The sequence below is a fragment of the Eleutherodactylus coqui genome, chromosome 12 (assembly GCF_035609145.1).
Source record: "Eleutherodactylus coqui strain aEleCoq1 chromosome 12, aEleCoq1.hap1, whole genome shotgun sequence".
Classification (NCBI taxonomy): Eukaryota; Metazoa; Chordata; class Amphibia; order Anura; family Eleutherodactylidae; genus Eleutherodactylus; species Eleutherodactylus coqui.
Genome location: NC_089848.1, coordinates 64,591,611 through 64,603,860, shown reverse-complemented (window position 1 = coordinate 64,603,860; position 12,250 = coordinate 64,591,611). Strand labels below are relative to the sequence as shown.

The following is a 12,250-nucleotide window of genomic DNA, read 5'->3' as shown; positions in this document are numbered from 1 at the left end:
AGAAAAGCCAAAAGACACAGGGAACAGGCATTTTTTCGGTCCGTGAAAATGCAGTATCTTCACGAACCATAAGTCGCTCACACCACTGCGAATGAGCCCTAAAGCGTACAGATATGACCACTTTACTTTTTCTGTTAAAAGGTTGCAAAAGTGGTTTTATGATATTTTAACAGGGCTGAAGCTTAAATGTTCTATTTAACCAATCACATTCACTGTGGATGAGATCACATGACAGACTAATTACTATCAGAACACATCAATCGCTTCGACATATCAAGCCAGTTGTTCCTGCTGTCCAAATACCAAATATCCTTCAGCCATTTCCATGCCGTCTACACTGGTGTTTGTTCCATTTTGTCCGATTGTTACCAGAAAGGCATCAGATCGGCCCAGTTTACTGCACCGGTCTAGGGCATGGATGTTAAAATTTGCATCATGTTTTCAGATTTAAAGAACTCAAGATCAAAGTTTACCAAGATTACTCAAATGAGAACATTTGCGCTCCTTGTTTAAGATCATTGAATGTTTACCAACCAGTCAAGGTACAGTGGGGGCACAAACAAGAGGATGAGCGATGGACCAGCGACAGCGGCCCTCATCAGTCCAGCAGCTAGGTACATGGGTTGGAGCAAGACCTGTCTGCACCTCCCAGCTGGAGGGGACATAGCATCATGAAGATCCCATTTAATTTTTCAGCTGCAGCACGTTTTTAAGCAGACTTGAGCTAGTGGTGCATAAGTGTAAATTCAGTCTGTATTGTCAACATAAGAGGCAGACTACAGTCAAACACATGGAAGTCACTGTGACAAGGCCCCAGTTATTCACCTCCCTTTTATAGATCGCCAGAAGGGGAACAAAAAAAAAAAAAAAAAAGGTTCATGCATGCACATTCTGATCCAATCTGTATATAAGACTTGCTTATTTGAACCAATGTGGATGCAATATTTTTATGCTTCTGTGCCGCTAACCTTACAGGGATACTCCCATCCCAGAACCATTGGTGCAGGTCCAAGGGGGTACAACCCATACCCATCTGTAGAGCTAGCCCATCCAAGTTGCTGGGTTTTACAGAAGCTGACTGTTCACACTTTCTTTAGGGTGAATGGGAGTTACAAAAATGACAGGTTTAGTTGTGCTGTTCATTTAAGATGCAAAAACAGCATAACTCACTGTACTAAACCATGTAAAGCCCACATAGCTGTATTGTAAAAGCCATACACTTCAGGAAGCCTGGATGAGAGCAACAGATCACGGTGAAGTGGCTATGATGGATTACTTATTTAACCATTATAGTATCAGTTTTGTTTGAAGGGGTTGCGTTACAAGGGGCCCTCTTCGTTAAGTTTGGCGCTGCAGCGATCAGATGAATGGCTATCCATGAAATCCATCGACTGCTTAAGTTTGTCAGAGCAGGAAGTATCCCTCTGTACAGAACAGTTCTGGCTCAGAGGGGGTAGAGTTAAGTGACTCTTCTCTATGCGTTCCATAGGAGGGTATATGAACAGTCTTCGTGATGCAATTTCTTTAAAGGTGTGAGGGAGATTTAGCAAAGCAGAAGTGAAAGTTTCCCTTAGGCAGTCAGGTCCCTGGTTTCATCTTCCATAGGTCCTCTGAATTTAATTGCTTGATATGGGAAACTATTCCTTAATCGTTGTGTGTAACTGCACTTACATCATGCAGTTTTCAGTAAACCATTGCTAATCGTCGTTTCTCAGCATGCTGTAAGACAAAGATGAGCCTTATCAGGGATTCACAGCAGGATACAGCCGATACTATTGTTTCAGCTGTATCCTGCTCCCTGATGACAGGCTGGGTATGAAAAACAGAGCGGTCCAGCTGCAGTCTCCATACCCTGCACGGAGCGTTCGGCTGTAGAACAGTCAGGCATTCCGTGCAGAAAACAGCTGGATGCAGAAGACAAGCGGGGACACCCCGCTTGTCTTCTGCTGGAAGCGCTCGGCTGTATGACAGCCAGGCGCTCCCAGAAGAGGATGCAGTGAACATGCGCCGCCACCCACCCCACACTTGTTCTTTGCATCCTCCGGAGCACAAGGTGATCGCTCAACATTTAAGCAATCATCTTGCGATGTAAAGGACAACGATAATCGCTCAAAAGACATCTTTTGAGTGATAATCGTTGTGTCTAAATGGGCCTTAAGCGCTAGTTTTGATAACTCACCCAAATTATTATCTAGCCAAATGTAGAAGGAAGCCTGCATCTGAGGGCCTCATACACATGAAAGCCCCCAGGAAATATAAAAACTGCAATACAAGTCTGCAGAACAAACTTATTTCCATCCATGTGGTGCCTCCAATTTCCTCTGTAAGGTCCAGCATTAGGCCCTAGATGCAAGGCTAGTGGAAAATGCCTGCAGTTTTGTAGCACAAAAACTTACTCAATGCAGGAAGAAAAAAAGTTATAAAAAAAAGCTGAAGTGTGATGCATCTGGCACATGTACTATAGAAGGCTATGTGATAAAGCTGCATTCCAGAGGGGTAATAGCCCTGTTAGCACAGATAAGGACATTAATGAAGTAACAAAAGTCTGCCAAAGTTTTTTTTTTTTATTGTACACGCGAATTTCCATGACAAAAAAAAAAGTTCCCTTGCAATCAGAATGCTTATTAAATAATCTGTTCACAAAAAGGCCTCCTAATATAGGTATTAAGAAAAAAAAAAGTGTATTCATGTTTGCACAGATCTTGAAATAAGACTAGATAGCGGTCTGAAATTTCATTTTGGCTACATGAAGCTACAGCAATACAATTGGTTTGGAGTTTCACAGAACAGTACAACAGAAAACGTCAAATTGAAAGAAAGAAAAAAAAAGGTTGTATTAAAGTCTTAAAAAGGGAAGGGTGAACTGGATGCTTCAGATAAAAAAATGCTCCATCAAGATGTCAGTAACGCCCTGGAAGAGTTACAAGAAGGAAAGTTAGTTGCAGAAATCACTGAATGGCGGTTTCACGGTCTAATGCTAGCAATAGTTTGATAAAACCTCCCACCCTATAATGCAGAGGGGGCCGGGTACCCGAGTGTGGAGTCTAGGGAATTTTAGGACAGAAAGATCCAGCTTTATACACTTCCCTTAACATTTCTTTCCCCAGTCATGTGCTTCCATGCATGACGACATGAGGGCAAATTGTTGGCCAGGAAGGTGAATAACTATGGATGGAAGGTAACCACTAAATGGGCACAAAGTCCTCATGCATGGAGGAGCGACCTGGGTGTAGTTGGCACATACATTGTTCCCCTTCAGAAGTTTGGAAGCACCCCTGTAAAAGTAGAACTGCAATGAAGTGGTCAAATCTTGATGCTTTGGGATACGTTTAAATATTGAACTCCTCGGATTAGCCATCCTTTTCCTTTAGGACCACCTTGCTTACCATCAGCATGTGGTGGACCAACTTTTACCTTTTTGGTTGGCATAAACGTTTATTTAGAGAAAGCTTCCTAAAACTTTCTGACTTGTGATTTGCTGTTTAAAACATGGAGTTTCCAAACTTCTGGTGGGTACAGAATATTTCAAAGCTCATTTTGCAGGTGTACTAGTAAAAACAGACAGTCAGTACACTTACTTGGGCTGTACGAGCGGGACCTTGACCTGGATCTGTAGCGAGTGTAATACGGAGAAGGTGATCGGCGCCTGTAGAGAATATACACAAGATTCTCACAAACATATCTAATACATGCTGCAAGGGTCCAACTTAATATAACCTTACAGGAGCTATCCTCAGGGTAGGCCACCAACAATAGATTGGTGGGGGTCCAACTGACAGACCCCTGCTGTTCACTGTGATAGTGTACTCACATACTGAGCCCATTTCTGCAGGAAGCTCCATTCTTACTGCAGACCAAGTTTCCATTAAAATGAATGGGAACTTTGCTTGTAATACCAAGCCTGGCCACTGTAGTTAGAACAGAGCTTCCTGCAGAAATCAGTACAGCACACGCCCTTAAATTCTATAGACATATATCCACACCCCCTTATATGTCGATGCACGTCCCATCATTGGGCGCTACCTCGGAATGCTTCGCCCATTGCTTTCAACGGTGGCCAGAAAAAACATTGCAGTGTGAGAGGTTTGCCCATTTACACAATGGTAAACACTTGCATCCGCAGGGACCGTGCACATACACTAGCGCTATAACAGGCAGAGTTCACAGCCCGATATTGCGCTCACTAGTGAGATTAGCCTAAAAGGATATCGCATCTTTACTTCTGTCTTCATCTTCCGACCACCCTTATTTTTCTGTTGATTGTACTATGAGGGCTTGTATCCTCTGGTGTGAGCTGTAGTCTCTTTTGGTATCATTTTGGGGTAAATACAGCTTTGAGTGTTCATTAAAACTCTTAGAAGAGGGGTGAAAAAAAAGTGCAATACTGGTAGTGTTTTTTCCCCTAAAAACTTTCCTACATTAAAAGCAGTTTTCCAGGAAAATACTACTGATGACCCATCAATAGTTGATCGTCCGGGGTCCGTCTCTCGGGACCCCGACCGATCAGCTGAGTGGGTACATGATGTCAACGCTGCAAGTACAGAGGTCGGAGTGGAAGCCTCTGTGCCAACCTGTGTGTAGTGGCCAGCGCTTGTAACTGCAGGCACGGCTCCCTTTAATTTCAACGAGAGCTGTGTCTGCAGTTACAAGCAAGTCGGCGCAAAGGCTCCAGCTCCAACCTCTTTACTTACAGCACTGACAGCATGCGCCCGCTCAGCTGAATGGTCGGGATCCTGAGTGACAGACCCCAGCCGATCAACTATTGATGGGTCATCAGTAGGATTTCCCTGGAAAATCCCTTCCAAAAAAACAAAAAAAACAAAGAAGTGAAAAAACAAAAGCTGCTAGAAACCCTTATTTTCACTTTATTTATTTTGAATACTTCACAAACGAAACACATTTTAGAACCAATAGAGGACTTAAAACTTTTAATCTCTTAGGAGGTTCAGCAATACTTCAGTAGAGCAGTATATTGTATTTCTCATACAGTGCCTAAAGGGGTTGTCAAAGCAAAACCCTGTTCCCTAGTGGGACCCTGTCCCAGAGTCTTGGGGCGCAGCTGACCAAAGCTGATGGCATCTGCTGCGACTTTCAGGTAGACGGCTGGGCCGACACAAGTGACTGCTGTGGCCTGAGGCGTAAGGTCAACGCCTGCGCACAGAATACGAGTATTAATGCCAGGAGCACGGACGGTGAAGCTGCAGCCTCCATTTGGCCACAAGGGTCATATGTGTTCGCCTGGCCGTCTACCATAGATACTACCAGCGGCGGCCTCCCAGGGCTCCGGAAGAGGAGAGTATGCAACAATTTATTTTAGGCAGGGCCCACCTGGGGGACAGGGTTTTGTTCTAAGGCTTGCCCAGCAGTCACCCCCATCTGCAAGGCAATTTAAGTACCACTGTCAATATACCGGCTGCAACCTCTAAGTGATTAACTCCAATTTCAGCCACTGCGGTCAGGTGGCAGCCGTCAGCCAACCAATACCTGCTGCACATGGAATAGCTTGGCTTCCAAGCTCGCTCCATACAAAGCCACATAGATCCAACGTACATATATGCCCAATTTTGGTAGACACCACAGTTTAATAAGATGCTCTAAAAACCAGCAACATCTTGGAATGGGAGTTGATATTGCAATGAATTCAGTGCAACCCCTAGCGGCTGAGGAATAGTGCAGCAGCCAGAGACTGGAGCGACTGGCGAGTCACCATGAGACAGCCCAACTCACCTGTTGTATCTGTTGTAATCATAGTCTTCATAGCGATCGTATCCTCGGTCATATCCTCTGTCATTGTAATCTCTGCGTCTACCGCCACCTCCGCTGCCACCACCGCTGCTCCCGCCGCCGCCTCCTCCACCACTGATAGAAGGAAAACAAAAGTGTAAAGTTTTCAGAGTTCTTGTTGACAAGTGCTGCAGATTCCACCCCAGCCGGTTGGGCTACAATGCCATCAGTCTAATGAGGCGTCCATAGCGGACGCTGCCGTGCTGGACCCAAGTATGATTATGAACAGGATATATACAGAGCCACCTGCGTCTATTTCCTGTCTTTACATGTCGGCTAACCAAAATCTAAAGAGCAGCTACAGGCATTAAAGGAAACTGAATACAATGCAAATAGGAAAAATAGCTGCCATCACAGCAGACTCTTCTGGAATCCTCCAATACCTTGTAAAGGGGATTGTTGCACTTCTAATTGTTTTTCTGCAGTAAGCAGGCAGCTCTGTACATCGCTCAGTGGCCTGATATGGTACTGCAGGCAGAGTCCTGCTGAAGTGACTAGAACGCCACCTGCAGTACCAACCCAGGCCACTGAGTAATGTGCGGAGCAGTTTGCTTCCTTCAGTAAAACAGCTGAAAGTGGGATGACCCTTTAATCCTTTCTGCATTGTATGTAAATGAACAGGCCCAAACACTGATCCCCAAAGGCTTTCACATACAGCATGATTTAAAAGGGGATGTTCAGTTTTAAGCTATTGACGGTTTATCCTTAAGATAGGTCATCAACAGCAGTTCTTTGGGTGTCCGCCACCTGAGATGCCCTCTAATACATGAACACAGAAACCTAGTGAACAGATCTCTGCTGACAGCACAGTTGTAGTGGCCAACATCGGCATTGCAGGTGCAGTTCCCATTCACTTCATAATCGCCTGCAATAGCAAGCCTGGCCACTGCCATGGGAATGGAGCAGTTCGCTTCCTGTAGAAATCTGCTCAGTGCAGGAACATAGCAGCCCGGGGAACAGCTCACTGGCAGACCCGTGCCAATGACTGATGCCCATCATCTGCTTACAGCCCCTTTCAGTGTATGTTCTGGGATTTCAGGTTCCCCCTCTTAGAGCAGGGCACGTGTAGTGTTACCATAAGGTTAGACTAGGCTGTCATACTGCATGCAGCCATCCCAATAGAACTAGATGCAAGAAACACTAAACGGGCACATCCAGAGTATACTAAGATATGAAAAAGGCCATAATCCCCCAAAAGGCAGCAAAAAATGAGAAGAGGAGCCAGGACACAAAACAAGCAGTTGTTGGCTTCACTCTGCAGCTCGCTTACCAGTTCCCTACTAACACCTGGCTGTGGGGGCTACACTGCAGGTTACTGGCTGTGGGGGGCTACACTGCAGGTTACTGGCTGTGGGGGGCTATACTGCAGGTTACTGGCTGTGGGGGGCTATACTGCAGGTTACTGGCTGTGGGGGGCTATACTGCAGGTTACTGGCTGTGGGGGGCTATACTGCAGGTTACTGGCTGTGGGGGGCTATACTGCAGGTTACTGGCTGTGGGGGCTACACTGCAGGTTACTGGCTGTGGGGGGCTACACTGCAGGTTACTGGCTGTGGGGGGCTATACTGCAGGTTACTGGCTGTGGGGGGCTATACTGCAGGTTACTGGCTGTGGGGGGCTACACTGCAGGTTACTGGCTGTGGGGGGCTATACTGCAGGTTACTGGCTGTGGGGGGCTATACTGCAGGTTACTGGCTGTGGGGGGCTATACTGCAGGTTACAGGCCGCCGGGCTCACAGCACTAACTCCTGACCCCAGCCCCCTCCTCTGGTCGTACAGGGTGTACCTCCCCCTCCCCCGTGCCGGCAGGGATGCTCCGCCGCCGGCACATTGCAGCCCTTCCAGCCTAGGAGGCACGCGCGGAGAGCGCCACCGTGAGGCGCAGCTACTTACTGCGTGGGCCTGCCCATGTAGATGCCGGGCGTCGGCGTGTGCGCCCGCTTGGTGATGGAGTAGTCCACCCGGATCCGCCTGCCGTCCAGCTCCATGCCGTTCGCGTGCTCCATCGCCTGCGGAGAGACAAGACGGGTTATTCCTGCCGGCAGCGAACGAGTCGGGCGCCCCACGTGCTCCGCGCACGTGGCCGGGCTGCCATTTCACGCTGGTCCCCGCCTCCCGGCTGCCATCTCGCGGCTGCTCCCCGCCCCCACACCTCACTGGGCTAGAAGATGGCGGCTTAGCCTGCCCGAAGCTCCACCATGTTGTAGCGGGAAGGTGTCCCGGCCCCGCGGACACGGCGGTGCACCAGCACACCTCCGCCATCTAGTGGGCGCCGGTCCTCCCCGCAGGGCTCACGCACGGGGCGGATGGTTGCCGCGTCCTCCCCCGGCCCCGCAGCCACAACCGTCTATGGCGGGCGGGGACCATCCTGCCTGCACGCAGATTGCTCCATAGTGCAGAGCTTGAGGCTAAATACAGCAACCCCATTGGTCCTGATGTACGGCGCAAAACTACTACGGTTTACAGTCATGGGTGGGGAAACTGCGGCCGCCCCACGACTGCGCCCCCCACCTGGAGCCGCCCCACGACTGCGCCCCCCACCTGGAGCCGCCCCACGACTGCGCCCCCCACCTGGAGCCGCCCCACGACTGCGCCCCCCACCTGGAGCCGCCCCACGACTGCGCCCCCCACCTGGAGCCGCCCCACGACTGCGCCCCCCACCTGGAGCCGCCCCACGACTGCGCCCCCCACCTGGAGCCGCCCCACGACTGCGCCCCCCACCTGGAGCCGCCCCACGACTGCGCCCCCCACCTGGAGCCGCCCCACGACTGCGCCCCCCACCTGGAGCCGCCCCACGACTGCGCCCCCCACCTGGAGCCGCCCCACGACTGCGCCCCCCACCTGGAGCCGCCCCACGACTGCGCCCCCCACCTGGAGCCGCCGGCTGCGCATTATGCAGGAAAAACAGATGCAGGCTGGGTTCCCACATGGCGTATCCTCCCCCCCCAGATTTCCACAGGAAAAGCGCCGCTTCAAAGCCTGTGGCCCCTAGCTGTGGGTTTCGGAGTGGTGGGCCACACGCTTTTCTGTTGCAGTCAGCGCTCCCATAGAGCAGAGCACGGCCGCAACGGGGGAAAAAAAAAAATGTAGATGCTGCGGCCGGCGAATCTGTGCTGCAGCGCCGGCTTTGCCGTGACGGATTCGCCGCCCCGTGTGGGCGAGATTCCTGACAAATCTCGTCCACATGCCCGGCTAACCCCGGGATTAGGGGCCGCAGGCGGAATGGACGCAGCGAATCCGCCCTGTGTGAACCCAGCCTAAAAAAATCTGCACGTGACGGCCGACTCGTCAGGGGTACTGGAAGATGCCGAGGACAGGGCCACCATGCAGTATTACACAAGCCGCGGCAATAACCTGGGCGGAGAGTGACCTGCAGAAGACACCCCGCGACATGTCAGCGGCATCACTGTGGGGGCGACATTCACTGGGCCCGGCCGTACAGTCTGCATGCCCTAGAGATATATATATTAGAGCCATCACCAGGCCTCGTGCACACCGGCTGCAGGATGACGGGGCGCAGCGACATATGGCGCCATACAGGTGTGATGGAAGCAGGCGTCCCCCCCCCCCCCCCCCTACAGTCCTAGGGTCACACCGGACCATCTGGTGCCATACAGGTGTGATGGAAGCCGGCGTCCCCCTCCCTACAGTCCTAGAGTCACACCGGACCATCTGGTGCCATACAGGTGTGATGGAAGCAGGCGTCCCCCTCCCTACAGTCCTAGGGTCACACCGGACCATCTGGTGCCATACAGGTGTGATGGAAGCAGGCGTCCCCCTCCCTACAGTCCTAGGGTCACACCGGACCATCTGGTGCCATACAGGTGTGATGGAAGCAGGCGTCCCCCTCCCTACAGTCCTAGGGTCACACCGGACCATCTGGTGCCATACAGGTGTGATGGAAGCAGGCGTCCCCCTCCCTACAGTCCTAGGGTCACACCGGACCATCTGGTGCCATTCAGGTGTGATGGAAGTCGGCGTCCCCCTCCCTACAGTCCTAGGGTCACACCGGACCATCTGGTGCCATACAGGTGTGATGGAAGCAGGCGTCCCCCTCCCTACAGTCCTAGGGTCACACCGGACCATCTGGTGCCATACAGGTGTGATGGAAGCAGGTGTCCCCCTCCACCACCCCTACAGTCCTAGGGTCACACCGGACCATCTGGTGCCATACAGGTGTGATGGAAGCAGGGGTCCCCCTCCACCACCCCTACAGTCCTAGGGTCACACCGGACCATCTGGTGCCATACAGGTGTGATGGAAGCAGGCGTCCCCCTCCCTACAGTCCTAGGGTCACACCGGACCATCTGGTGCCATACAGGTGTGATGGAAGCAGGCGTCCCCCTCCCTACAGTCCTAGGGTCATACCGGACCATCTGGTGCCATACAGGTGTGATGGAAGCCGGCGTCCCCCTCCCTACAGTCCTAGGGTCACACCGGACCATCTGGTGCCATACAGGTGTGATGGAAGCAGGGGTCCCCCTCCACCACCCCTACAGTCCTAGGGTCACACCGGACCATCTGGTGCCATACAGGTGTGATGGAAGCAGGGGTCCCCCTCCACCACCCCTACAGTCCTAGGGTCACACCGGACCATCTGGTGCCATACAGGTGTGATGGAAGCAGGCGTCCCCCTCCCTACAGTCCTAGGGTCACACCGGACCATCTGGTGCCATACAGGTGTGATGGAAGCAGGGGTCCCCCTCCACCACCCCTACAGTCCTAGGGTCACACCGGACCATCTGGTGCCATACAGGTGTGATGGAAGCAGGGGTCCCCCTCCACCACCCCTACAGTCCTAGGGTCACACCGGACCATCTGGTGCCATACAGGTGTGATGGAAGCAGGCGTCCCCCTCCCTACAGTCCTAGGGTCACACCAGACCATCTGGTGCCATACAGATGTGATGGAAGCAGGCGTCCCCCTCCCTACAGTCCTAGGGTCATACCGGACCATCTGGTGCCATACAGGTGTGATGGAAGCCGGCGTCCCCCTCCCTACAGTCCTAGGGTCACACCGGACCATCTGGTGCCATACAGGTGTGATGGAAGCAGGGGTCCCCCTCCACCACCCCTACAGTCCTAGGGTCACACCGGACCATCTGGTGCCATACAGGTGTGATGGAAGCAGGGGTCCCCCTCCACCACCCCTACAGTCCTAGGGTCACACCGGACCATCTGGTGCCATACAGGTGTGATGGAAGCAGGCGTCCCCCTCCCTACAGTCCTAGGGTCACACCAGACCATCTGGTGCCATACAGATGTGATGGAAGCAGGCGTCCCCCTCCCTACAGTCCTAGGGTCACACCGGACCATCTGGTGCCATACAGGTGTGATGGAAGCAGGCGTCCCCCTCCCTACAGTCCTAGGGTCATACCGGACCAACCCTGGCTCACGTCCCAAACGCGCTTCATCCGGCGGTGCTCTAGGTGCGCCGAGCGGCTGTGGAGAGTCAAAGCTGCCAGCAGACTTCCTCCACTTCAAATTCATGCTTAAAATGTATAACCTAGCCCTTCACCATGCCAAACAAGTTTATTTCACCTCCCTTGTCTCCTCACTATCCCACAACCCCAAACAACTCTTTGAGACCTTTCACTCCCTCCTCAGCCCCAAGGAACAGGCCCCTGCGACAGACCTGACTGCTGGAGAACTAGCTGCCTATTTCAAAGAAAATCGACCACATTCGAAAAGAAATCTCTGAAAGCTGCGTGGTTAGCCCTGATCCCAGCTTCATCAGCACTGCACCCAGCACCTACTCACTATCTACGCTAGAACGACAGAGGAAGAAGTCTCCAGGCTCCTTTCCACTGCCCGCCCCACCACCTGCGCTAGCGACCCTCTCCCCTCTCACCAGCTCTCATTACTCACCTTACCACAATCTGCAACCTCTCCCTAACCTCTGGCACTTTTCCCTCCTCATTCAAACACTCCATTATATCCCCTCTGCTTAAAAAACCAACTCTGGACCCGACTAACGCTGCTAACTACCGACCCGTCTCAAACCTCCCCTTTATCTCCAAATTACTGGAACGCCTGGTCTACTCCCGGCTTACTCGCTTTCTCTCTGACAACGCACTCCTTGACCCCCTCCAGTCTGGTTTCCGCTCTCTACACTCGACCGAAACTGCCCTTACAAAAGTAACAAATGACCTGATGACTGCAAAGTCGAGAGGTGATTACTCCCTACTAATCCTCCTTGACCTGTCTGCTGCATTTGACACTGTCGACCATAATCTCCTTCTCACTATGCTCCACTCCATTGGTCTAAAGGATACTGCTCTCTCCTGGTTCTCCTCCTACCTCTCTGACCGCTCTTTCAGTGTTTCCTTTGCTGGTTCTATCTCTGCTCCACTTCCTCTCGCTGTCGGGGTACCCCAGGGCTCGGTCCTTGGTCCCCTTCTTTTCTCTATCTATACTGCCCCAAATTGGACAAACAATCCACAGATTCGGCCTCCAATACCATCTCT

General features: G+C 51.9%; 1 protein-coding gene across 1 annotated transcript in view; it reads right to left on the bottom strand.

Moving 5' to 3' along the window:
• Positions 1 to 2,544: 2,544 nt before the first annotated feature.
• Positions 2,545 to 12,250, bottom strand: part of TRA2A (transformer 2 alpha homolog) — a 34,805-nt gene continuing 25,099 nt past the window's right edge. Inside the window, exons 5-8 of the mRNA XM_066585256.1 lie at positions 7,678 to 7,793; positions 5,728 to 5,859; positions 3,579 to 3,646; positions 2,545 to 2,911 (exon numbers count right to left, since the gene is read on the bottom strand). Coding sequence (XP_066441353.1) covers positions 2,901 to 2,911; positions 3,579 to 3,646; positions 5,728 to 5,859; positions 7,678 to 7,793 — 327 coding nt within the window. The 3' untranslated portion in view covers positions 2,545 to 2,900. The remainder of the gene's footprint in view (positions 2,912 to 3,578; positions 3,647 to 5,727; positions 5,860 to 7,677; positions 7,794 to 12,250) is intronic.